The sequence below is a fragment of the Tachyglossus aculeatus genome, chromosome 21, assembly GCF_015852505.1.
Source record: "Tachyglossus aculeatus isolate mTacAcu1 chromosome 21, mTacAcu1.pri, whole genome shotgun sequence".
NCBI classification, from domain to species: domain Eukaryota; kingdom Metazoa; phylum Chordata; class Mammalia; order Monotremata; family Tachyglossidae; genus Tachyglossus; species Tachyglossus aculeatus.
Genome location: NC_052086.1, coordinates 353003 through 379526, shown reverse-complemented (window position 1 = coordinate 379526; position 26524 = coordinate 353003). Strand labels below are relative to the sequence as shown.

At 57.1% G+C, this 26524-nt stretch overlaps 1 protein-coding gene across 2 annotated transcripts; it reads left to right on the top strand.

Annotated features, from left to right (window-relative positions):
- Window positions 1–271: 271 nt before the first annotated feature.
- On the top strand, window positions 272–25771 carry PRODH (proline dehydrogenase 1). 2 transcript variants are annotated; one of them, XM_038763686.1, is made up of 14 exons: window positions 272–436; window positions 7926–8134; window positions 15616–15650; window positions 16066–16215; window positions 16783–16847; window positions 17203–17319; window positions 17801–17880; window positions 19405–19486; window positions 20363–20455; window positions 21596–21742; window positions 22608–22783; window positions 23440–23538; window positions 24168–24256; window positions 24635–25771. In XM_038763686.1, the coding sequence occupies exons 2-14, from the start codon at window positions 7929–7931 to the stop codon at window positions 24823–24825; spliced, it is 1530 nt and encodes a 509-aa protein (XP_038619614.1). In that variant the 5' UTR covers window positions 272–436; window positions 7926–7928; the 3' UTR covers window positions 24826–25771. The 2 variants fall into 2 exon arrangements, with proteins under 2 accessions (XP_038619614.1, XP_038619613.1); XM_038763685.1 differs by lacking the exons at window positions 272–436; window positions 16783–16847 and having other exon boundaries at window positions 8077–8134.
- Window positions 25772–26524: the final 753 nt, after the last annotated feature.

Below are 26524 nucleotides of genomic sequence, written 5' to 3'. Positions count from 1 at the left end.
GCGGCCCCCTCCTGTTGCCGGCAGGGGCGCTGTGGCGCGCGCCGGGGGGGGATAAACAGAGGCACGTGGGCGGAGGCCACGCCCCCTGTGTGACGTCTGAAGGGCGGGACCAATCGGGGCGGGGGCTAGGAGTGGGCGGGGCCTGTGCGCCTATATAAGGCGGCGGCCGGGGGGGTAGCGGCAGTCGGTGGGCGTGATGGCCCTGAGGCGGTTCGTGCCTGTGCTGCGCGCCGCCGCGGTCCCCCGCGCCCAGCCGGCCGCGCCCCCCGGGGACGCCCCCCGGCCCGGCCCCGGCCCCAGCCCCGGCCCCGCACCGCCCGTGGACTTCCGCAACCCGCGCGAGGCGTACCGCAGCCGCACCACCGCCCAGCTGGCCCGGAGCCTGCTCGTCCTGCGCCTCTGCGCCTTCGACCGCCTCGTGGAGCACAACGAGCAGGTGCCCCCCCCCCCCCCATTATTATCATTATTAGGCCCCGCCACCTCCGACTGTCTTTCCACTAAGCCACCTTGCTTCTCCAGTGGCTACCAATCAATCTGCGCATCAGGCAGAAACTCCTCACCCTGGGCTTCAAGGCTGTCCATCCATCCCCTCGCCCCCTCCTACCTCACCTCCCTTCTCTCCTTCTACTGCCCAGCCCGCACCCTCCGCTCCTCCACCACTAATCTCCTCACTGTACCTCGCTCTCGCCTGTCCCGCCATCGACCCCCGGCCCACGTCATCCCCCGGGCCTGGAATGCCCCCAATCCCTCTGCCCATCCGCCAAGCTCGCTCTCTTCCTCCCTTCAAGGCCCTGCTGAGAGCTCACCTCCTCCAGGAGGCCTTCCCAGACTGAGCCCCTTCTTTCCTCTCCCCCTCGTCCCCCTCTCCATCCCCCCGTCTTACCTCCTTCCCTTCCCCACAGCACCTGTATATATGTATATATGGTTGTACATATTTATTGCTCTATTTATTTATTTATTTATTTTACTTGTACATTTCTATCCTACTTATTTTATTTTGTTGGTATGTTTGGTTCTGTTCTCTGTCTCCCCCTTTTAGACTGTGAGCCCACTGTTGGGTAGGGACTGTCTCTATGTGATGCCAATTTGTACTTCCCAAGCGCTTAGTACAGTGCTCTGCACATAGTAAGCGCTCAATAAAGACGATTGATTGATTCATTCATTCATTCATTCACTCAATCCCTCCATCAATCGTCTTTATTGAGCGCTTACTGTGCGCAGAGCGCTGGACTGAGAGCTTGGGAAGTCCAAGTTGGCAACTTCTAGAGCCAGTGTTGTTATTCCTAGTATGGTCTCCCCCTTTTAGACTGTGAGCCCGCTGTTGGGCAGGGACCGCCTCTAGATGTTGCCAATTTGTACTTCCCAAGCGCTTAGTACAGTGCTTTCTGCACGCAGTAAGCGCTCAATAAATACGATTGATGATGATGATTAAATTCAATCGTATTTAACAATAATAATAATGGCATTTATTAAGTGCCTACTATGTGCAAAGCTGACTGAGCCCCTTCCTTCCTCTCCCCCTCGTCCCCCTCTCCATCCCCCGCATCTTACCTCCTTCCCTTCCCCGCAGCACCTGTATATATGTTTGTACATATTTATTACTCTATTTATTTTACCTGTACCTATCTATTCTATTTATTTTATTTTGTTAGTATGTTTGGTTTTGTTCTCTGTCTCCCCCTTCTAGACTGTGGGCCCGCTGTTGGGCAGGGACCGTCTCTAGATGTTGCCAATTTGTACTTCCCAAGCGCTTAGTACAGTGCTCTGCACGCAGTAAGCGCTCAGTAAATACGATTGATGATGATGATTAAATTCAATCGTATTTAATAATAATAATAATAATGGCATTTATTAAGTGCCTACTATGTGCAAAGCTGACTGAGCCCCTTCCTTCCTCTCCCCCTCGTCCCCCTCTCCATCCCCCGCATCTTACCTCCTTCCCTTCCCCGCAGCACCTGTATATATGTTTGTACATATTTATTACTCTATTTATTTATTTATTTTACCTGTACCTATCTATTCTATTTATTTTATTTTGTTAGTATGTTTGGTTTTGTTCTCTGTCTCCCCCTTCTAGACTGTGGGCCCACTGTTGGGTAGGGACTGTCTCTGTATGTTGCCAGCTTGTACTTCCCAAGCGCTTAGTACAGTGCTCTGCACGCAGTAAGCGCTCAATAAATACGATTGATGATGATGATTAAATTCAATCGTATTTAACAATAATAATAATGGCATTTATTAAGTGCCTACTATGTGCAAAGCTGACTGAGCCCCTTCCTTCCTCTCCCCCTCGTCCCCCTCTCCATCCCCCGCATCTTACCTCCTTCCCTTCCCCGCAGCACCTGTATATATGTTTGTACATATTTATTACTTTATTTATTTATTTATTTTACCTGTACCTATCTATTCTATTTATTTTATTTTGTTAGTATGTTTGGTTTTGTTCTCTGTCTCCCCCTTCTAGACTGTGGGCCCACTGTTGGGTAGGGACTGTCTCTGTATGTTGCCAGCTTGTCCTTCCCAAGCGCTTAGTACAGTGCTCTGCACACAGTAAGCGCTCAATAAATATGATTGATTGATGTGCAAAGCACTGTTCTAAACACTGGGGGGATACAGTAATAATAATGACGGCATTTATTAAGCGCTTACTATGTGCAAAGCACCGTTCTAAAGCGCTGGGGGGATACAAGGTGATCAGGTTGTCCCATGGGATACAAGGTGATCAGGTTGTCCCACGGGGGGCTCACAGTCTTAATCCCCATTTTGCAGATGAGGGAACTGAGGCCCAGAGAAGTGAAGTGGCTTGCCCAAAGTCACACGGCTGACTATTGGTGGAGCCGGGATTTGAACCCATGACCTCTGACTCCAAAGCCTGGGCTCTTGCCACTGAGCCACGCTGCTTCTCAATAATAGTAATGATGGCATTTATTAAGCGCGTACTATCAATCAGTCGTATTTATTGAGCGCTTACCGTGTGCAGAGCACTGTACTAAGCGCTTGGGAAGTACAAGTTGGCAACATATAGAGACGGTCCCTACCCAACAGTGGGCTCACAGTCTAGAAGAGCCACCCTGCTTCTCATTCATTCACTGTCGTATTTAACAATAGTAATAATCAATCAATCGTATTTATTGAGCGCTTACTGTGTGCAGAGCACTGTACTAAGCGCTTGAGAAGTACAAGCTGGCAACATATAGAGACGGTCCCTACCCAACAGTGGGCTCACAGTCTAGAAGAGCCACTCTGCTTCTCATTCATTCATTCAATCGTATTTAACAATAGTAATAATCAATCAATCGTATTTATTGAGCACTTACTGTGTGCAGAGCACTGTACTAAGCGCTTGGGAAGTACAAGTTGGCAACATATAGAGACAGTCCCTACCCAACAGTGGGCTCACAGTCTAGAAAATAATAATAATAATAATAATAATAATAATAATGATGGCATTTGTTAAGCGCTTACTATGTGCAAAGCACTGTTCTAAGCGCCGGGGAGGATACAAGGTGATCAGGTTGTCCCCCGTGGGGCTCACAGTCTTCATCCCCGTTTTACAGACGAGGTAACTGAGGCACAGAGAATAATAATAATGATGGCATGTGTTCATTCATTCATTCATATTTATTGAGCGCTTACTGTGTGCAGAGCACTGTACTAAGCGCTTGGGAAGTACAAGTTTGGCAACATAGAGAGACGGTCCCTGCCCAACAGTGGGCTCACAGTCTAGAAGGGGGAGACAGAGAACAAAACAAAACATATTAACAAAATAAAAGAAATAGGATGTGTACAAGTAAAATAAATAAGTGCTTACTATGTGCAAAGCACTGTTCTAAGCTCTGGGGAGGACACAAGGTGATCAGGCTGTCCGCCGTGGGGCTCACAGTCTTTATTGAGTGCTTGCTGTGTGCAGAACACTGTACTAAGCGCTTGGGAAGTGCAAGTTGGCAACATATAGAGACGGTTCCTACCCAACAGTGGGCTCTCATGGCACTTCAGGCAGCGTGGCTTAATGGAAAGAGCACGGGCTTTGGAGTCAGAGGTCGTGGGTTCGAATCCCAACTCCGCCACATGTCTGCTGTGTGACCTTGGGCAAGTCACTTAACTTCTCGGAGCCTCGGTTACCTCATCTGGAAAATGGGGATGATGACTGTGAGCCCCACGCGGGACAACCTGATCGCCTTGTATCCCCACCAGTGCTTAGAACAGTGCTTTGCACATAGTAAGCGCTAAACAAATGCCATCATTATTAGTATTATTATTCTCTGGGCCTCAGTTACCTCAACTGTAGAATGGGGATTAATACTGTGAGCCCTCCGTGGGACAACCTAGATACCTTGTAACCTCCTCAGCGCTTAGAACAGTGCTTTGCACATAGTAAGCGCTTAATAAATGCCATTATTACTATTACCCCCAGGACGGCCACCATGGTCAGCCACAGCGGGGGTGGGTTCCGGCATCCATTTCTCGGGGGCACGGCTTAGCGGATGGAGCACCGCCCCGGGAGTCAGAAGGTTGTGCGCCCTAACCCTGACTCTGCCCCGTGACCTTGGGCAAGTTGCTTCACTTCCCCGTGCCTTAGTTCCCTTCTTTGTAAAATGGAAATTGAGACTATGAGCCCCACGTGGGACAACCTAGACACCTTGTAACCTCCCCAGCACTTAGAACAGTGCTTTGCACATAGTAAGCGCTTAATAAATGCCATTATTACTATTGCCACCGTGGTCAGCCACAGCTGGGGTGGGTTCCGGCATCCATTTCTCGGGGGCACGGCTTAGCGGATGGAGCAGCGCCCCGGGAGTCAGAAGGTCATGTGCCCTAACCCTGACTCTGCCCTGTGACCTTGGGCAAGTTGCTTCACTTCCCCATGCCTTAGTTCCCTCCTTTGTAAGATGGAAATTGAAACTGTGGGACAGGGACTGCGTCCAACCCGATGTACTTGTATCCACACCCCAGTGCTTAGTACAGTGCCTGGCACGTAATGAGTGCTTAACGGATACCATGGTAAATACCGCGGTAAGAGCTAGGAAGAGCACAGGGATTAATAATAATGACGGTATTTGTTAAGCGCTTACCATGTGCAAAGCACTGTTCTAAGTGCTGGGGAGGTTACATGGTGATCAGGTTGTCCCACGGGGGGCTCACAGTCTTAATCCCCATTTTACAGATGAGGGAACTGAGGCCCACTGAAGTGAAGTGACTTGCCCAAAGTCACACAACTGGCAACTGGCAGAGCTGGGATTTGAACCCATGACCTCTCACTCCAAAGCCCAGGCTCTTGCCACCGAGCCACGCTGCTTCTCTCAAAGTGGAGATTGAGACTATGAGCCCCACGTGGGGCAGGGACTGCATCCAACCCGATGTACTTGTATCCACGCCAGTGCTTAGTACAGTGCCTGGCACGTAATGAGCGCTTAACGGACACCATGGTAAATACCACGGTAAGAGCTAGGAACAGCACAGGGATCATGATTGTGAGCCCCACGTGGGACAACCTGATCACCTTGTATCCCCCTAGCGCTTAGAACAGTGCTTTGCACATAGTAAGCGCTTAACAAATACCATCGTTAATATTAGCGTAGAGTCGGGAGTCGGTAGAGCAAGGTTCCAATCTCAGGTTTCTGTGACCCGGGGCGGGTCACGTCACCTGACCGAGCCTCAGTTTCCTCTTCTGTGAAGTGGGGCTGAAATAACCTGAGACCAAGAGCCCCGGGTGGGAAAGAGACGGTGTCCCATAACTACCTGGGCTGCGTGTACCTCAGGGCGCTTGGCATACAGTCAGCCCATAACAAGGACAATAATTACGGTATTTGTTATTAGGTTTGTCCCCGTGAAAGCACACACGCACCTCCCCACCCCAACAGGTAGACTTTTGGAGGCCCCAGGCCTTTTGTCCAGAGGTGCCAGAGAGGGTACAGATTGGGCATAAAAGTGAGGACACCGTGGAGCCCCGGTGTGCAGTCAGAGGGTGGGGGCCGTGCTGCCGGAGAGGGAGGAGGGCTGGGCCCCCGGTGACCAGGTCTCCCGGACGGTGGTGAGCGTATCCAAGGCCCAGTGACCCTGGACCTTTCCCCTTCCCCCAGCTGCTGTCACTGCCCTTTACAGGGCTGGTTCACAGACGTAAGCGGCACGGAGTTGGCCCGGGCTCCAGGCGGGAGGTGGGGTGAGGCGGAGCGGGAGAAGGCTCGTGGGCCGGTCAGTGGGATCCAGGCCAAAGGCCAAGTCCGGTCAGTTGGCGGGGCCGCGAGCCTGGCCCCGGCACCATCCGCTCTGTGTTTGCAAGAGAAAGTGGCGATTGCTTTTGGTGACCCTGAGGAGTTTGCAGCCCCCGGCCCCGGGGATCTGGCACACACAGGGGCTGTTTTGGGGACCTCAGGGCGTGACATTCATTCCCAGCCAGTCCTGGCTGCCCTCAATTTGGCAGTTTGGGCCCACCCAGCAAGTAGGGAAGATGAAGCTTGGTTGGAGAGGCCTGGGGGGGAAACGGGCTGGGGACCCCGACCCCCTTCAATGCAGCTTCTGAAAACGGCAAGAACAAAGTTGTCACATGTAAGCCGCTGCCAAATACAGGTTTGACCGGGTTTGCGGTGTTTCCCAGGGCCAGCAGGCTCACCGCTCTGGGGGAGGGGAACCCAGGTGAGGGCAGGAGCCTGGACTAAGTGCTGCCCGCTGGGGACTTGGGTGCCGTATTGGGCGCTGCCTGGCTGCACAAGTTCCAGAGGACTACTGAGAATTGGGAAATGGATGATGGACTGGGTGATGAGGAGGTGGGGTTTTAGAAGAGCTCTGAAGGTGGGGAAGGTTGAGGTTTAGCCGACTTGGCTGGGTGGTGGGAGTGGGGGGTAGTAAGAGGGGGTTCCAGTCTATAGGGGTGCAGAGGGAGATGGGCAGCCAGTGGAGGGTTTCGCTTAAGGGGAGATGCGGGCAGCCGGAATGCGATGCAGACAGCAGGGTGAAACTGCATTCCACAAGGGGAGTCTGGAGGTGGAAAGATGGGCAAGGAGGCCAGTGGTGATAGGGCAGGGTCCGGGGCCCCGGTGGTGATGAGAAAGGGCCCGGGCCTCCCGACGTTTGAACAGCGGAGAAACTGGCGGGGTTGAGCAGCGGACGGAGGGGCAGTGAGGAGCCACAGCCCCTCCCCGGGTGGCGGGCTTGGTGCAGCTGATGGGAACGGGGTCAGTCTGGGACCCGGCCAGTGGGAGGTTCCCGTGATACGTCCCCATGGAGATGTCCTGGAGACGTGAGGGCAGTCAGCGGGGAAGAGTTTGGGGCTGCAGAGTGGGTTGCTACAGTGTGCAGAGCACTGTACTAAACGCTTGGGAGGGTTCATCATCATCATCATCATCAATCGTATTTATTGAGCGCTTACTATGTGCAGAGCACTGTACTAAGTGCTTGGGAAGTACAAATTGGCAACATATAGAGACAGTCCCTACCCAACAGTGGGCTCACAGTCTAAAAGGGGGGAGACAGAGAACAAAACCAAACATACTAACAAAATAAATAGAATAGATATGTACAAATAAAATAAATATAGCAGAGTTGGTAGACACCAGGAGTATACCGTCTAGAGAGGTTGAATGCCTGGTCCGGGGTCACACAGCGGGCCAGAGGGCAGGACTGATGTTATAATTCCCATTTACCAGATGAAGAAAGAGAGGCCCGGAGAGGTTGCGTGGCCTTGCGGGGTCAGATAGCGTGCCCCAGGCAGGGGTGAGCCTCAAACCCGGGTCTCCCATCATTTTCCAGATGGGTCCTCTCTCCTCCAATTGGTCCCCTTCCGGCCCCCTGCTCCCCTTGAGGATGGCATGTCCCCCCTTCCCCTCTCCGCCCACCCACCCCCACACACCGAGTCGCCTCCGAGCCCGTCCCCTGCATCCGGGGGACCAGGCGGTGCTGACCCGGGGCGGACCTGCTGTGTCCGGCAGCTGATGCGCCTGTGCCGGAGGATCCTGGGGCAGACGCTGTTCGAGCGGTTAATGAAGCTGACGTTCTACGGGCAGTTTGTGGCCGGGGAGGACCAGGCGTCCATCCTGCCCCTCATCCAGCACAACCTGGCCTTCGGCGTCGGCTCCGTCCTGGACTTTGGCGTGGAGGAGGATCTGAGCCAAGAGCAGGCTGAGAGGCAAGAAATGGAGTAAGTAATAATAATAATAATAATAATGATGGCATTTATTAAGCTCTTACTATGTGCACAGCACCGTTCTAAGCGCTGGGGAGGCTACAAGGTGATCAGGCTGTCCCACAGCGGGCTCACGGTCTTAATCCCCATTTTCCAGATGAGGTCACTGAGGCACAGAGAAGTTAAGTGACTTGCCCAAAGTCACATAGCTAATCGGCAGAGCCGGGGTTTGAACTCAAGACCTCTGACTCCAAAGCCCGGACTCTTTCCCGCTGCCTCTGATGCTGAATCCCGCCCCCCGCCCTTCACGGGCCTCAGCCCGCCTGCGGACCCAACTCCTCTGCCTGTCGTCCGCAGCTGCCGGGCTCTCACTGGGGGGCTACCGGCAGCCCTGTCTGGGCTGGGGACCCCCATGTGGGAGCGACCCAGGCTGGGGAGAGGGGCCTGCCGGAGTCCTCAGCATCGCCATGTCCCTCGAGATCGCGCCCCCTTGTAGCCCCCGGGGCTCTCTTCCCCAGCGGCCATGGGCAGCCGGTTCCAGCCCCCTGCCCGTGAATCAGTAGTCAGCTGAGCCCCCGTGGGGGGAGGAGGATGGGACTGAGACCCCCTTGCCTCCCGTGAGGTGGCGAAGATGAAGGGAGACTGGGCGTGTGGCGGCGCTTCACAAGCCAAGGTGCAGGTGGTGTTCATTCATTCATTCGTATTTATTGAGCGCTTACTGTGTGCAGAGCACTGGACTCAGCGCTGGGGAAGTACAAGTTGATATAATTATGGTATTTGTTAAGCGCTTACTATGTGCCAAGCACTGTTGTAAGTGCTGGGGTAAATACACGGTAATCAGATTGTCCCACGTGGGGCTCACAGTCTCAGTCCCCATTTTACAGATGAGGGAATTGAGGCCCAGAGAAGTTAAGTGACTCGCCCAAGGTCACACAGCTGACGAGTGGCGTTCACTAATATTGCCTCCTGGGCTGGCCGGTGAGCCCTCAGCCTGCCCTTCCCCCTGGCCACCTGGGACCCCTCTTTCCATTCCCCCGCCCGGGAGTTGGGGAGTTGGGGCGGAACTTGGGCACCTCCTCCCCTCCCTGCTCCCATCCCACCTCCCTGGCTCTGCCTCCCCTTGTCTTCCTCTTTGCTCCCAGCTCCTCCCCCCCGCCACATTCCACACTCTCTTCCCCCACTCGGGAGCTCTGCCCGCCTCGGCCAGCCCCTCTTCCAGTGCTCCCTGTGCTCCCCTTCGCCGGCCCCACTGCCGGATCGGATCGCTCCCCTTGGCCGGACTCCAGGGCGGGGCCCTGTGGGTGCTGACACAGGGCTGACAAGTTACAGCGGGAGGGAATCGTGTGTGTGTGTGTGTGTGTGTGTGTGTGTGTCTCGCTCTTCCCCCAACCCCTGTGCTCTCTCCCAACTCGCCAGGCGAGCAGGACATCTCCACGGGTGACCAGGTCAGGCGGGCGGGATAGAGGCCGGCTCCGGGACGTCCCCCCAGGGGCTATCCCTCTGGAGCAGGGGGAAGGAAGTGGGGAGTCTCAGAGAGGGCGGGTGGGCAGATGAGGAACAGGATAAGCTTTATTTATGTGGGGTGGGGGCACAGAGAGCTGGGGTGGAAGGGGCAGCGTGCTCTTGGGGGCAACCCGGGTGGGTTAGAACGCCCGGGTCTCCTCTCCTGGTCAGGTCTGGCCAGTGAGGACATCTGGTGCTGAGGGACCCCTTTGGCTGCCCTCTGCACCCCGGGCCGTTCCCACCCCACCACCGTCCCAGAAGCCAGCACCTTCCCTCTCAGTCAGCTCCCACATCGGGACCGCAGCCAGATCCCGCGGGCTTTTCCTGATCCACCCTTCCCTCTCCATCCAAACCTCTCCCACCTTGGAACGAGTTCTGGGCTTGTCTCTACTAGACCATTTGGATCAGCCTCCACTCTGGTCTCCCTGCCTCCAGCCTCAGCCCGTTTCATTCTATACTCTGCACGGATCGTGTTCCTGAGGCGTCCCGTCTCGCCTCTCCTCCAAGTCCTCTAGCAGGTTCCCGTGTCTCTCTTCATCCAACAAAAGCTTCTCACCTGTGGCTTTGAGGCTGTCCACTACCTGTGGACACAGAGAAGCAGCGTGGCTCAATGGAAAGAGCCTGGACTTGGGAGCCAGAGGTCACGGGTTCCAATCCCTGCTCCGCCACTTGTCAGCTGTGTGACTTTGGGCAAGTTCCTTAACTTCTCTGGGCCTCAGTTCCCTCACCTGTAAAATGGGGATTAAGACTGTGAGCCTCATGTGGGACAACCTGATCACCTTATATTACAGTGCTCTGCGCACAGTAAGCGCTCAGTAAATACGATTGAATGAATGAATGAATATCTCCCCCAGCACTTAGAACAGTGCTTTGCACATAGTAAGTGCTTAACAAATGCCATCATTATTATTATTACCTGGCCCCACCTTACCTATCTGCTCTCTTCAGCTGCACTCTTAAGCTTCTTGGGGGTAGGGATTGTGTCTGTCACCACTATTGTATTGTCCTCTCCCAAGCGTTTAGTACAGTACTCTGTAAACAGTAAGTGCTCAGGCAATACCTTGGATCGATCGATTGATCCATTGTTTGAATTCACTGCCTCGGATTCTTCCAAGCCAAACTTCTACTTGCCCTCCGCCCTCGACTCTCCTGTCTCTGTCCTCTTACTCTTGTTTCCTCAACCTGGAAGCCCCTCCCTCCCCAACTCGGACAAACCCCAGCCTTTCCCACCTTCAATTCCTCCTTAAATCCCACTTCCTCCAACAAGCCTTCCCCGGTAAATTTCCCAGTCCCCTGGGCCAGGTCATTCATTCATTCAGTTGTATTTACGGAGCGCATACTGTGTGCAAAGCACTGTCATCCCTTCAGCCACCTCCAGCCCCGGGGAACTTATTTCCACTGTCGTCATTAATCGATCAGAGGTATTTATTGAGCACTCACTGTGTGCAGAGTGCTTGGGTGAGTACAGTACAGTGTGCGTAACTTCTGCTGGGGTGGGGAAGGAGTGATTAGCAAAGTGCCTAAGGTATACATGACCCAAGTGACCAGATGACGCAAAGAGTAGACCAATAGGGTGGGGAAATGAGAACTTAGTCCGGCAAACCTTCTTGAAAAAGACCGGCGGAAGGAATATTCAAATTCCATATGTGTGCTCAAGCATTGATTTTGACAACGTCTCCTGTACATATGTTGGCCTCCCCCCATTAGAATAGAAGCTTCTTGAGGGCAGGGATCGTGTCCCCCTGTTAGTCTGTCGTTTCTATGCATTTAGTGTGGTGCCCTAACGGGTTCCAGCTAGTCTTCACGTGTTCTTGGACTAGTGGAAGGAGTCTGGGATTAGGAGCTGGGAGACCCTGGCTAATTCTAGTCCCAGCTCTGGCCCGGGCCCGCCGTGCGGCCTCGGACAGATGATTTACCCTCTCTGGGACTCATTTTCCTCATCTGTAAAATGGGGGTCGTACACAGTGGCACCTCGTGAAAAGATCACAAGGCCGGCGTCAGGAGACCTGGCCCACTGTGGGACTTTGAGCAGCCTTTTCTTGGCCTCAATTTCCCCATCTGTAGGAGTGGGAGAGTAGCCCCTGCCTCACAGATGTGGGGATGAGCACTCTGGAGATTGTACAGCTTTGAGGGATGCAGTGCTGGGTGTGGGGCCAGTGACGTTTGGGTTCTAAGACCCTTCCCGACTGCGTCGATCTCCGTCACTCGCTCTAGCAATAATATTGACCGAGCGCTTCCTGTGGGCTGAGCACCGTAGCGATCACTTGAGAGTACAAGAGAGGTAGAATTCCTGCCCTCGTGGAGCGTCCCATCATTTTTCAGTCCATTCATTCATTCAACAATATTTATTGAGTGCTTACTGGGTGCAGAGCACTGTACTAAGGGCTTGGGAGAGTATCCTATAACGATCAACAGCCAATTCCCTGCCCAAAATGAGCTTACAGTCTAGAGGATGAGTTTACGCTTCCCCAGTCCTCAAGAACTTCTGGTGGTTGCTCATCTACCTCCACACCAAACAGAAACTCCATACCGTTGGCTTTAAAGCATTCAATCAGCTTGTTCCCTCCAATCAATCACATTTATTGAACACTTACTATATGCAGAGCAGTGTCTTAAGTTCTTGCCCACCCATAAACTTCATTCCTCTAATTCCAATCTCTCCCGGTACCTCCATCTCGCTGACCTCCTGTAAATAGCCTGAAATGCCCTCCCCCTTCATATCCAGCGGACAATTACTCTCCCCCGTTCAAAGCCGTACTGAAGGCACATTTCTTCCAAGAGGCCTTACCTGACTAAGCTCTCATTTCCTCTTCTCTCGTATTTCCTTCTGCTTCGCCCTTGCACTTGGATTTTCACCTGTTATTCATCCGTCGCCCAGCCCCACAGCACTTAGGTACATATCCATAATTTATTTATGCCATAGCGGTTAGAGCACGGGCCTGGGAATCAGAGGTCGTGGGTTCTGATTGTGGCTCTGCCACTTGTCTGCTGTGTGGTCTTGGGTAAGTCGCTTCACTTTTCTATGCCTCAGTTACCTCGTTTGTAAAATGGGGATTGAGACTGTGAGCCCCACACAGGACAGGGACTGTGACCAACCTGATTTGCTTGCATCTACCCCAGCACTTAGTAATAATAAAAATAATAATAATAATTACGTGCTTACTATGTGCCAGGCACTGTACTAAATGCCAGGGTGGATACTAGCAAATCAGGCTGGACACAGTCGCCATCCCTTGTGGAGCTCACAGACTCAATCCCCATTTTACAGATGAGGTAACTGAGACACTGAGAAGTGAAGTGACTTGCCCGAGAGCACACAGTAATCAAGTGGTGGAGCTGGGATTAGAACCCATGACCTTCTGACTCCCACGCCTGTGCTCTATCCATTAGGGAAGCAGCTTGGCTCAGTGGAAAGAGCCCCGGCTTTGGAGTCAAAGGTCATGGGTTCAAATCCCCGCTCCGCCACTTGTCAGCTTTGTGACTTTGGGCAAGTCAGTTAACTTCTCTGGGCCTCAGTTATCTCATCTGTAAAATGGGGATGAAGACTGTGACCCCCATGTGGGACACCCTAATCACCTTGTATCCCCCCAGTGCTTAGAACAGTGCTTAGTACAGTGCTCTGCACACAGTAAGTGCTCAATAAATACGATTGAATGAATCAACAGTGCTCTGCACATAGTAAGCGCTTAACCAATACCATTATTATTACCCCGTGCTGCTAAGTGCCAGGCGCATAGTAAGCACTTAATACCACAATTATTATTATTATTATTTATAGTGTCTGTTTCCCCCTCTAAACCTGCTGTGGGTAGAGAATGTTCCTATCGACTGTTGTACTCTCCCAAGCACCAGGTGCAGTGTGCGCTCGATAAATACGGCTGATTGACTGCGTTGGGGAGACAGGCAGGGGTGACCTCGAGCCTGGGAAAAGCCGGGCCACGGGCAGAGCTAGTGGAGGTGGACGGAGCCACGGCCCCTGACCCCCGTCCCCATTCCTGGGGCCGCTCCGAGGGCCCCCGTGGATGGTCCCTGTGCGGCCCGCAGGGGCTCTCGACCTCCGGGAGCGGGATTGGCCGTTGCCCGGCAGCGGTGACCCCTAGTGACCCAGCTCCCGGGGATGGAATGTCCCGGCCGGCCGAGATCCGGCCCTCGGTTACCCGGAAAGCCGGACATCTGGTGTGCTGATTGGGCCCCGGGGCCCTACCCCCGGCAGATGATTGGTCCTGCCGGAGGAGGAGCCCATCACCGCGGCCCCAGCGGCCGAGGGCCTGTCCCCAGGGCCTCTCCGGCCCCGAACGTGGGCTGCTGCAAACTGGGCCAGGGCGGGTCTTCCCCAACAGGGCAGCGGTCACCCGAAGGAATGGCCGGACCCGGCGGCTCCAGTACGCTCCTTTCCCACCCTTCCCCGGCCCAAGATCAGTGGTCCGGGCCGAGAGCCCGTCGCTGAGGTCGAGCCCCCAAAGAGGTGCACAGAGGTGGGCATGGGTGCCCCTTCCTGTGGCCCCCCACCCACGGCCATTCCGCCTTTACAGGGTGGGAATTCCCCTGGCTCCTGGCCTGGGGCTGCAGGACCAGCAGAGGGTATCCAGGAACACCTCCCCCACAGTGGAAGAGGCTGGAGACAGGGAGACCAATTTGGAGGCCGACGTAAAAATCCAGCCGTGATACGACCAGCATTCAGACCGGGCTGGTAGAGGCCGTTTGGGGGGAGCGGGAAGGGCCGATCAAGAAAAAAACAACAGGATCTGTTGGTAGACCGGATGTGCGGGCCTACCCAGGAGGGGTCTTGGGGCTCAGTTCAGCTTCTGCTCAGCTGGCTTCCGGGCTGTGGGGGTGGTGTTGACACGGGAAAATTAAGGGGTGGGTGGGTTCGGACGAAGATGAGGAGTTCTGTCTTATTCTCAGGCCCTCGGTTTCCTCGTCTGAATGATGAGGACAAGGTCCCTGCTCCCCCGTCCCTCTTAGACTGTTAGCACTACGCGAGACAGGGACTGGATCCAGTCTGGTTATCCCGAACATACCGCCGCGCTCAGCCCGGCGCTGGGCGTGTAATGAGTGCGTCACGATGAGAAGTTGCGTGGCTTAGTGGATAGAACATGGGCCTGGGAATCAGAAGGACCTGGATTCTAATCCCGGCTCCGCCACACGTCTGCCATGTGAGCTTGGGTAAGTCACTTCACTTCTCTGTGCCTCAGTAACTTCACCTGTAAAATGGGGATGGGTGTGAGCCCCACGTGGGACAGGGACTGTGGCCAACCTGATTAACTTGTATCTATCCCAGTGCTTAGAACAGTGCTTGGCATATAGTAAGTGCTCAACAAGTACTATTATTATGATTATACCTGGCCTCATTATTACTGCGGAGGCTGGGGCAGAGCCCGATGGCCCGGGGAGTGGGCAGGGGCGATAGAGATGATGGAGAGCATTGGGGTCATCCAGGGGCTCCCTGCTGCTGCCCCTACCCCCTCCCCACCTCCCAGAGGTCTGGGCCCCGGATGACAGGGGCCCAGGCGAGCGGCGTGGAGGGGGAGGGAAGGAGGGCCTCCCTGATTCCGCCCAGGCCTCGGCCACTCGCCGCCTGGCAGGGAGGTGAGACGTGCCCCGGGCCGGCCAGGCCCTACGCTGGGAGCGGTGGCAGTGGGCATAGCTTCAGGTGACACATTCGACCTCCACCGGTTCCCTGGGAACAGAGGGGGCCTTTTGTCCCACGACTGCTTCTGGCAGCACACTGGATGGTCTGAGCTAGGCGGTGGCCCCCTCAAAATGGAAGTGGTCTCGCCCGAAACAGGATGTGTCCTCAGGTTTCCTTCCCCTTGGCGGTTTCCTTGGGGACAGGGAGGGGGCTGCCTCTCCCTCACCCTACTTCCTTTTCCCAGGCTTCGCGGAGGTGGGAGGCACAGACCCCGCAGTGGGCTGTGGGATGCCGGGGGCGATGAGGGATGTGGGATGAGGGGGGAGCTCTCTAAGGCGTAAGGTCTGTCTTCCCTCCACAGCTCCTGTACCGCTGAAGCCGAGAAGGATGGCAGCGGTAAGTACTGGGGGGAGGGTGCCCATCGCCAGGGCCCCGTCGCGGGTAGGATACGAGGGGAGCAGTCACCGGACGGGCCCCGGGGACCAGGAGCGGAGGGAGGCCGACGAGGCCTGAGACCCCCATCGGGTGCCCTGGGGGGAGCAAGAAGTCAGCCGTCAGAGTGGGCAGGGAGAGGCCGGATGAGATGAGCTGTGAGATGAGCAGGTTCCCCGCCACAGAACCAGGAAGAGCACAAAGAAGAGCCGCTGCTGGCCAGTGTTGGCGACCCTTTGGAGTGTGAATGTGGAGCCACTGGTCTGGTTTCTTGTGTCCATGGGCTTCGGCTGAAGGCACGCCCATTGGGGCAGGGGATGGGCTGGGCAGGGGCCATTCCCCCCTCCAGCCCTCCCAAGAATGCCTGTGGTCGCCACAGGATCGGCCCAGAGGGAGAAGCAGTACCAGGCCCACCGGGCCTTCGGGGACCGCCGCGATGGCGTCATTAGCGCCCGCACCTACTTCTACGCCAATGAGGCCAAGTGCGACCAGCACATGGAGACCTTCCTGCAGTGCATCGAGACAGCTGGTACGGATCGGGGCCCGGGCTCGAACCTTGGGAGGGTCCTCTCCCCGCACCGAGCCCCCGGGAGCCCCCACTTGCTGCCTCCAGAGTGAAATGATTGGGGAGGCCGAGCCCGAGGTCGCCATCCCTGACCTTGGTGGTCTGAGGACCCTGTCCTGGCTGACCCCCGCTGCAGAGTCCCGGGTAGAGCCTGGCACTGCACCAACTCCATGGCCCTCGTCCCCCCGTTCCCCTTCCGTCCCCCTGTCCGGACTGCCGGTATCATTCATTCAGCCATTCATTCGATCGTATTTATCGAGCGCTTGCTGTGTGCAGAGCACTGTACTAAGAGCTTGGAAAGTACAATTTGGCAACAAATAGAGACAATCCCTACCCAGCAACGGGCTCACAGTCCAGAAGCGGGGCGAGAGACAACAAAAAAAGTAGACGGGCATCAGTAGCATCAATATAAATAAATCCCTCTGTCCACATTGCCCGTGCTCCCTCCATTCCTCGGGTCTAGGCTGCCTCTGCTCCCCACCCTTGCCCCTAGCTGTCTGAATCCAAGCTCTCCCTCCCCGGCATCCGCAGGTCACTGCTCCGAAAACGGCTTCTCTGCCATTAAGCTGACTGCTCTGGGGAGACCCCAGTTTCTGGTAAGGGGCAGTCCCTGCTGCTTTCTCTAACCCCCTACTGTTCCCTCTCAGCTCCCTCTCTGTTCTCTCTCAGGTCCCCACAGCTTCCCCTCAGTTCCCAGTATATGGGCCTGTGGCCTGTCAGCCCTGAAGCGGAGCTGTGCTGGGGTGGCCAAGCCCCCGGGCAGGTGTTTTTGCTGGCTCCAGCTGGCCCTGGTTTATTCCATTTAGTTTCGGCTGGCTCTGCTTGATTTAACCTTACTTGGGCTGGAAAAAGCTGGTTCTGCTTGGCTCGGGCTGACTTCTGTTGGCTACCGTGGGATCCAGTTGAATCCGGTTGGCTGGCTGCTGAGACCCAACTGGTTTTGGTTCCCAGCTGCAGTTCTCTGAGGTGCTGATGAGGTGGAGAAGGTTCTTCCAGCAGATGGCCATTGCGCAGGGCCAGGGCGGACTGACGGCCATGGACACCAGGCTGGACCTGAAGAAACTGCAGGTGGGGAGGGGGGCTCTGCCCAGCGGGGGCCAGCCCCGGTGCTCGGCCAAGAGCGGTCCCCCCGATGGGCAATGTGGGTGGGTCAGTGGGGTCCAAGAAATGCCCCCGTTTCTCCTGCGCCGCAGAGGTGAGTTTTCCCGCAGGGCCCGTGTCCTCGGTTATGTCTGCACAACAGCGGGCGCCCAACCAGGGGTGGAGTGGGCATGGCGGAGATAGGGCTCCAACGGCCGTCCTAGAGCAGAGACTGTCAGCTTGCCCCCGGTCGCCCCTCCCAGCCCAGGACTCTGGGAGGAACCGTGTACCGGGAGCCCTGTTGGACACTCACCTCTGTGGTCATTCAGCACCCCGCCTCGTCCTTCTCCATCCCTGAATCTCCCCCGGTGACCCAGCACCGACCATCCCACACCCGACTGTTGTCCCCTACTTTCCATCCCTGTCTCCTGCCTCCAATTCCCCCCCCCGCCCCTCCCTTCACCAACAGGAAATGCTGGCCGAGATGGGCGGCGCGACCAAAGCCGAGATCCAGCACTGGTTCACCGGAGAGCAGCTGGGGGTTTCGGGGTGAGAGAAGGCGTCCCCGCTCCGAGCGCCGGGGAGTTTCGTGTGAAGCCCAGCAGGAGGAGGGAGGAGGCTGGGGACTACCATCCCCTTCCCGCTGAGGTGTCCATCTCCCTAGCAGTGTTAGGGACTCCCCTACAAGGCCCTGCAGTGCACGGGAACAGGCTGGTTACAGCCCCCCCTGCACTGCCCCAGTGTCCATCCCCTCACAAGGTACTGCAGTGCAGGAGATGAGGCCGGAGGCTGTGCACCCCCACTCCAGTGTCTGTACCCCCACGAGGCACTGCAGGAGGAGGGAGCAAGCCGGCAGTTACGGTACCAAAGCCCTCCCCCGGCCCGCCTCCCTACCAGTGACAGGGACTCCTGGGGGAGGGACGGAGCAGATGCAGTGGCCCGGTGCAGTTGAAAGGACTAAGTAGACTAAGCCCAAGGCTGTTTGTGGATTCGAGGGGATCGTTGAGTGTGGAGTGCTGGACTAGGTGTCCTGGCACCCCTAGGGGATGGATTGGGTGCCCCGGTGGGAGGGGATTGGGTTGCCAATGCTAGAGGGCAGACGGCTCAACTGGGCACCACTGGGTGATTGGGAGGGTCCAAGAAGAAAATACGGTTCCTGCCTCCACAGAGCTCATAGTCTAGTAGTCTTTTAGACTGTGAGCCCACTGTTGGGTAGGGACTGTCTCTATATGTTGCCAACGTATACTTCCCAAGTGCTTAGTACAGTGCTCTGCACACAGTAAGCGCTCAATAAATGTGATTGATGATGATGATGATGGTGGGCCCTGCCCCATCTCCTCCCCAGGGGAGCGGATGGGGTTGGCGGTCTCCAGGGCTGGGCTCTTCCTGGGCTTCTGAGTGCCGTGTTTCTATCTATTCGTTTGCCAGGGTTCAGTCTCTGGCTCACCCCCCCATCCTAAGCAGTGGGACGGGACTGGACGGGAGGGGAAAACATGACTGATAGAAGCTCGTGCCCGAAGCGTCTCTCCTGCCCATTCGTACCTTGTAGAGGCCCCGCTGCCGAGGGCCCCCTGAATCACCCCCACCACAGAGCCCCCCTGCTGAAGCAACTCCATCTAGCTTTCCCTGCAGTGTCCCCCCCGGAGAACTCTCCCCCGTGCCCCCCACACTCCCAGTGAGGGGGGCCAGGTCTGACCCATTATGGGCTGAACTTGGACCTCCACCCGTTGGTGGGGCGGCCCCTCCCATTCCCATCATTCACTCAATCGTATTTATTGAGTGCTTACTCTGTGCGGAGCACTGTACTAAGCGCCCACTGCCACCAATAGGGCGGCTTGGCCTGCTGGCAGTTTGCAAGGCTGGGAGTCAGCAGCCCCGAGTTGGAGTCTCCGCTCTGGCCCGGCCTGCCGTGCGGCCCTGGGGAGGTTCCTTTACCCTCTGGGTCTCAGGGTTTTTTTACCTGTAAGACGGTAACAAGATTTAGCTTTACCCTCTGGGTCTCAGGTTTTTTTGACCTGTAAGACGATAACAAGATTTAGCCTCTCAGGGCAAACTGGCTTCTCTCCCTTTTAGCACAGTGGACCTGCTAGACTGGAACAGCCTGATTGACAGCAGAACCAAGATCTCCAAACTGCTGCTGGTCCCAAATGAGCAGGTGAAAGGTGGCCCTGTTGCTCCCGGGACTCCTGCCTCCACCTCACAGTGTCCCGCCTCCATCCTCCCTGTCCCACCTCTGTCCTTCCCCTCCCCCCTCCATCCTTCCCGTCCCTCCTCCGCTTCACCCCCTCATCCCACTTCCAATTGTCAGCTGTGTGACTTGGGGCAAGTCACTTAACTGCTCTGTGCCTCAGTTGCCTCATCTGTAAAATGGGGATGAAGACTGTGAGCCCCACGGGGGACAACCTGATCACCTTGTGTCCTCCCCAGAGCTTAGAACAGTGCTTTGCACATAGTAAGCACTTAACAAATGCCATCATTATTATTATTATTATTCTCCATGCTTCAGTTACCTCATCTATAAAATGGGGATGAAGACTGTGAGCCCCACAGGGGACAACCTGATCACCTTGTATCCTCCCCAGCGCTTAGAACAGTGCTTTGCACATAGTAAGCGCTTAACAAATGCCATCATTATTACTATTATTCCACCCCCTCCGTCATCCCGCTTCTGCCCTTTCCATCTGACCTCCCCCACCGTCCTTCCTCCATCCCTCCCATCCCGCCTTCCGTTTCGCCTCTGCCCTCCCCAACCTCCCGCCTCCCCATTCCACTTCCGTCCCCTACTCTGAGATGGGGGCTGGACTCTCCGAAGTGGGTGCCTCAGGCTACGGGCCCACCACCTCTGCTGGACCCCTAAAACAAATCCCCTTGGTTTTTCTAGCTAGAGAACTCTCCCCCTGGGCTCCCCCCCGGCCCCTAGTCCCTGCAGCCCCTGCCTCTCGGCATTTCGCCAATTCCCCGCTCACCCTCCACCCCCCGGGAACCCACTGAGCGGGGCGGGCAGGGCTGAGCAGGGCTGGTCCTGTTTCAGACTGGGCAGCTGGAGCCCCTTCTGTCTCGCTTCACTGAGGAGGAGGACCTGCAGATGAAGAGGCTGCTCCAGCGCATGAACACCCTGGCCAAGGTTGGGGGGCACGGTTGTTTTTTTTCTTTTTTAATGGCATTTGTGAAGCGCTCCCTATGTGATCTGAGCACCGGAGTAGATAGAAGTTAATCGGGTTGGACAGAGTCCGTGTCCCACATGGGACTCTCAGGCTTAATCCCCATTTTACGGATGCGGGAAGGCAAGCAACTTGCCCAAGGTCACACAGCAGACCAGTGGCATTCAGGGGTGGGGGCTGCAGCTCTCTTAAGCGGGTGAGGGTGGTGGGGCCCTAGGAGGAGGCCCACGGGAACGGCAGGGCCCTCGGAAGGGGAAGAAGGGGTGGGGGTGGGAACTAAGAGAAGCAGCGTGCTCAGTGGGAGGAGCACGGGCTTTGGAGTCAGAGGTCATGGGTTCAAATCCAGCTCCGCTGCTTGTCAGCTGTGCGACTTTGGTCAAGTCACTTAACTTCTCTGGGCCTCAGTTCCCTCATCTGTAAAATTGGGATTAAGACTGTGAGCCCCCCATGGGACAACCTGATCACCTTGTAACCTCCCCAGCGCTTAGAACAGTGCTTTGCACACAATAAGCACTTAATAAATGCTAGATAGGTAGATAAACTACAGGGCCTCAGAAGATGTTGGAGGGGTCAATCAATGATACACGTACTGAGTGCTTGAGTGAAGAAACAGACTCTTAAGTGGGCAAGAATCCTGTCTACCAACTTGGTTGTACTGTCCCGGGTGTGTGTCTGTTAGCAAACCAACCCCACTTGGAACAAGTGGGAGGAGCAGGGACATGGCAAGAAGGAGCCCCATGGCCTCAGTCTGTGATGGGTGGTCCAATCACCCAGGCTGGGACCCGGGCTGGTGGGATCCAAGGGTCGGGCCCCCGGCTCAGAACTCACATGGTCGGAAGCCCAGTTGCTCCTTGGCCTCATTTCCCCTTTCCCATCCCCTCGCTCCATCCTGCACTTGCTTCCTTCTTACCCTCCTCAACCTCTGCCCTCCTTTGGCCTCTGCCCTCCTTTCCCTCCTTGTCCTCCACCCTCTTTGATGTCTGCCCTTCGTGACTTTTCACCTCTCCCCTCTGGATCTGTGACCTCGCCCTCTGTCCTCCTTTCCCTCCTTGGCCTTTGTCCTCCCTGCCCCCTCGTTCCTCTCCTGCCCGCCCTCCTTGCAGAAAGCCGAAGAGGTGGGTGTCCGGCTGATGATAGACGCCGAGCAGACGTATTTCCAGCCGGCCATAAGCCGGCTGACCCGAGAAATGCAGCGCAAGTTCAACACGGAGAAGCCCGTCATCTTCAATACCTTCCAGTGCTACCTCAAGGTGGGCCTGCCGCCTCTCCTAGGGGAGAGGGGTGGGGGGGTGTCCATCCATCCATCCATCCATGTCGCCCCGTGTCCCCACCGTCTCCCTTGGATCCTGCTGGCCTGGGCTCCAGCCTGGGTTATTGGACCACCCATCACAAACTGAGCCTGCTGACTGGGAGGGGGAGGCTCTTTCTCTCAGATGGGGCTGGTTCTTGCACATACTCACAGGCCCTCGTCTCTCTCACTGCCTTCCAGCCCCTTTTTAACCGGCAGCCACCCGGGCCGTGGGGGCGAGAGGTCCCTGGCCCCGCGGTACCACAGTCCCGCTTGGCTCAGGCCACTGATCGCACCCGAGAGGGCCTCGCCAGAATGGCACAGGCCCAGAATGGTGGCGGGGGTTTCTGGCTTGCCTTCCTCTCCTTTCTCCCATTTACCCTGCATTCACAGTGACAGCCGGCCACCCCATCCCCTTCACGTCCTACGGGTGGCACGGACCACTTGGGGGACAGCAGGGTCTGTGGCCGAGGGGAGCCTGGCATCGCCTGTCCCCTGAAGGGCCCACTCGAGTCGCTGAGGCCCGGCCTGCATTGAGCACCGTTTAGTGGGAGCTTGCTGTGTGCTCAGCACTGTTCTCCAAGGAGGAGTACAGTAGCAGTAACAGGCCCAGCCCTGACTCTTAGGGGACTGACGGTCCCCCAGCCCTGACTCTCAGGTGACTGACGGTCCTCCAGCCCTGACTCTCAGGGTGCTGATTGCCCCCTGCCCTCAAGGACCTGACAGCTCTCAAGGGAGGTGGAGGGAGGGGGACTGACGGTGTCCAGTCCTGAGGGAACATGGGCCCCCCAGCCCCGGCTAGCACTCACAGGGCACGATGTCCACAGGATGCTTACGACAACGTCTCCCTGGATGTGGAGCTGGCCCGCCGAGAGGGCTGGTTCTTTGGGGCCAAGCTGGTGCGGGGAGCCTACATGGAGCAGGAGCGCACCCGGGCTGCCCAGGTGGGCTACGAGGACCCCATCAACCCCAACTATGAGGCTACCAATGCCATGTACCACAGGTGGGACCCATGCACCCTCCCCAGACGGGGCTGGGAGTGGGGGGCTAGTCGGGGAAGGGGAACAGAAGGGAGGCTTCTGGTGAGAAGTGGTCAGAAGCCACGGAACTGACAGGGTGTGGCCATCGGCCAAAGGAGCTGGGCAGTGGTGATGGAAGGATGGACGGGGGTGGCATGTATTCCTTAGCACAGGGGTGGTGCTGGCCAGATGGGAGCTTGGCGGGAGGGCGGGGAGCATATCTGGGAAGGGGTGACAGCAGGCGGTGGGTTTAGCCGAGAAGGTTGGGGGATACTGGCCCTGAGTAAATCCCAAGCCCGTTTATCCGGACACACTGAACGTATTCGAGGGGGTAGTTCATCGGGGAAGGCCTCCCAGAGGAGGCTGAAGTGAGGATTTGTTCGGCCAGGCCGTTGGGCCCTCTACCCTGGGACGTAGCCAACTGTGTCGCGGGGATGAGGGGAGGAGAGAGTCATCTCAGAAGACAGTGATCGATCAGTGGTATTTACTGGTGGTCAGTACTGGTGGTCTCGGGTCAGTGGTGTTCAGATCACTGGACTCTGCACTCCGCACTTGTCATTCAAGTTAATTGTATCCCCTCCACGTCCCTCATTCCCACCGCGCCCTTCCCTTCCCTTCTATGCCCGCTGCCCCCACACAGGTGCCTGGACTTTGTCCTGGAGGAGATCAAGCAGAACCGGAAGGCCAATGTGATGGTGGCATCACACAATGAGGACACCGTGCGTTTTGCACTGCAACGGTAACCGATCCTGCCCCCGTGGGCCCTCTGTCCTCATCCCCATGGACCCTTGACCCCAGTGGTTGTAAAGTGGGCCGTATCCAGGGTCCAGAAGCCTTCGGGGAGGTGGACCGAGTCATCGGTGGAGCATCCCCAGTGGGCAGTGGCTCGACGGGGCCTCCCTGGGGTCTGGGAGCTGTGGGGCAGCAGGAGGTGATCCGTGGGGCCTCCCTGGGTTCTGGGAGCCATGGGGCAGTCAGACTGAGCCATTGTTGGGCCCTTTGTCAGGGTCTGAGAACCGTGGGTCGGCGGGGGCAGTCAGCGGACCCTCCTTGGAATCTGGAAGGCGGGGTAGTTGGGCTGAGCTGTCGGTGGGCCCTCCCCAGGGTCTGAGTGCCATGGGGCAGTATGGCAGTGGTCCGGGGGCCCTCCCTGGGGTCTTGGAGCCGCAGGACAGTGGGTGGGTGGTCAGCGTGGGCTTTCCCCAGGGTCCGGGAGCCACGAGGCAGTGGGTGGGTGATCCGTGGGCCCTCCCTGAGGTCTGGCAGCCACACAACAGTGGGTGGGTGATCAGTGGGGGCCTTCCCCGGGGTCCGGGAGCCAGGGGGTAAGCCGACAGGCTGAGCCCTCGGCCTGGACTCTGGTCACAGGATGGAGGAGCTCAGGCTGCACCCCTCGGAGCAGAAGGTCTATTTTGGACAGCTGCTGGGCATGTGTGACCAGATCAGCTTCCCGCTGGGTGAGTCCTTACCTGAACTGGCCACGGGCCACAAGCCTGTGCCACTACTGCTACTCCTCGCTGGGACAGGTCCACTCCCTCCCAGGGGCAGCAGTTTCCGGGGTCTGCAAAGGCTTAGTGGCGTCTGACCACCCTCACCAAACCCTGGTCGGCCTGGCAACCCTGCTTGTGCCCCTGGAGCAGGAGGTGGCACAATTTCCTCCTCCCCATCCTCGCCCCCTTTCTTCCTCTTCCCATCTCCACCCCCACCCCCGTCCCCTCTCCAGGGCAGCGTGGAGGTCACACAAGTGAGCTGCCCGGGGCGGGGAGGTGGGGCTGGGAGCGTGGCGACCGCTGCCCCCCCATAAGCTAAGCGACGGATGCCGGTCCTTTCGACAGGCCAGGCCGGCTTCCCGGTATTCAAGTACGTTCCCTACGGCCCCGTGAACGAGGTGCTGCCTTACCTATCCCGGCGCGCGCTGGAGAACCGTGGCATCATGCAGGGGGCCCAGCTGGAACGCCGCCTGCTCTGGGAGGAGCTCAAGAGGCGCTTGCTGGCCGGAGAACTCTTTTACCGCCCTATTCCCTGAGCGCTTCCCCCTTGCCGAGACAGGGGGCACGGGGACACTGGGAACCCATGGCTCCTAACACTGAATCTTCCCTGAAAGTGGTGATCCCGTCCCTAACTCCGTCCTCCTCACATCAGTGTTCGGGAGGGCGGCTGCCCAGGCCTAGCCAAGCCTACTAACATAGCCTGGACCAGTATCCACTCTCCCCTTCCAGGGGTCTAGGCTGCCCTGGTCCCAGCCCCTGGTCCCGGCCCATCACCACGCTCCCTCCCCTGATATCTGGATCCTGGGGGCCAAGACTGTCCCAGTCCTAGCTTCCAGCCCCTACCAGCCTCTACCCATCACCCAGGCCCCCTGTGCCCCCTCCCCTAATCCGGGGGCCCAGGATTAGCTAGCCCTAGCCCCCAGCCCCTGCCCCTCACTTGTCCCTTCGGCCGGGACCCGGACTCAGCCTGGCACGGTGTTTCAGGCCTGGGTCGGCCCAGGCCGCCAAGTTTAATTTCTGCATCTTGTCCTCCTCCTCTTCTTCCTCCTCCTCCTACCCCGCTACCCCGGGGGCTGGCAAAGAACCCGTTGGTGCCTGGGTCGGGCAGACGGTTCGCAGGATAGGCTTAGCCTGCCCCTGCCTCTCCAGCCCTGGGCAAGGACAGGCCTGGTTCTGACCTCAGGGTGGGAGGCCGAGGTCCGGGGGCGGTCCAGTTCCCAGGGCTGGCCTTTGGGAAGAACTGGCCTGAGCAGGTGAGTGGGGACAGGAGTGAAAGTGTCTACGCCCTCCTCTCACTGCTGTTGAGACCCCAGTCAGCCCTACGCCTCTGCTTTGCCGCTGCTTCAGTGCCTTGGCCCTCCCTGTCAGGGAAATAGGGGAATTGGGCCCCCACCTACCACAGGGACGTGAGGGAGGGAGGAGAACTGGTCCTGAGGTAGCTACGTCCAGGAGACCCAATAAAGAGTTGGTCTTAGAACTGAAGCCCCCCTCCCGTGCCCCTCTGTGTTGACTAGCAGGGCAGGGGTCTCATTCCCACGTTGGGAGTCACGGCCTCACGCCGATTTCTGCCTCCGCACTGCCACGTCTGCCCCTCCTGGTACTGTTACCCGGGCAGGTGAGAGTGGAGCCTGGGGAAGGCCAACAAGGGACCCCAGGGGTTCCTCACGACAAGGATAATGATGGTACTCAGGTGGAGCTCAGCAGCCGTGGGGGTCGTGATGGGAGACCAAGGGGGAGGATTCATTCAATCGTATTTATTGAGCGCTTACTGTGTGCAGAGCACTGTACTAAGCATTTGGGAAGTCCCTGTTCCCACCCCTGCACTCCCCCCCCCAACACCCAACACCCAACACTCCTCCCAGGCCCAGGGGCTGAAGCTGAATTGCTCCCAGCCTCTGGAGATGGGGGGTGGGGGGGAGGAGGGGGAGCGGGGGTGGCCATGATCTTGACCACATCTCCTCGTCCTCCTCCCCCTCCCGGTGACTTGCCCCTTATAATAACGATGGCATTTGTTAAGCGCTTACTATGTGCAAAGCACTGTTCTAAGCTCTGGGGAGGTTACAAGGTGATCAGACTGCCCCACGGGGGACTCACGGTCTTCATCCCCATTTTCCAGGTGAGGTCACCGAGGCCCAGAGAAGTGAAGCGACTTGCCCAAAGTCACACACAGCTGACAATTTGAACCCACGACCTCTGACTCGGAAGCCCGGGCTCTTTCCAGTGAGCCCCTCTGCT

Bases quoted from the DNA above. Each gene is read 5' to 3' on its own strand.
- PRODH (XM_038763686.1), top strand. From the start codon at position 7,929: ATGCGCCTGTGCCGGAGGATCCTGGGGCAGACGCTGTTCGAGCGGTTA. The intron at 16,216-16,782 runs GTACGGATCGGG...CGGCATCCGCAG, and splicing joins GCAGTGCATCGAGACAGCTG to GTCACTGCTCCGAAAACGGC. The intron at 22,784-23,439 runs GTGGGACCCATG...GCCCCCACACAG, and splicing joins ACCAATGCCATGTACCACAG to GTGCCTGGACTTTGTCCTGG.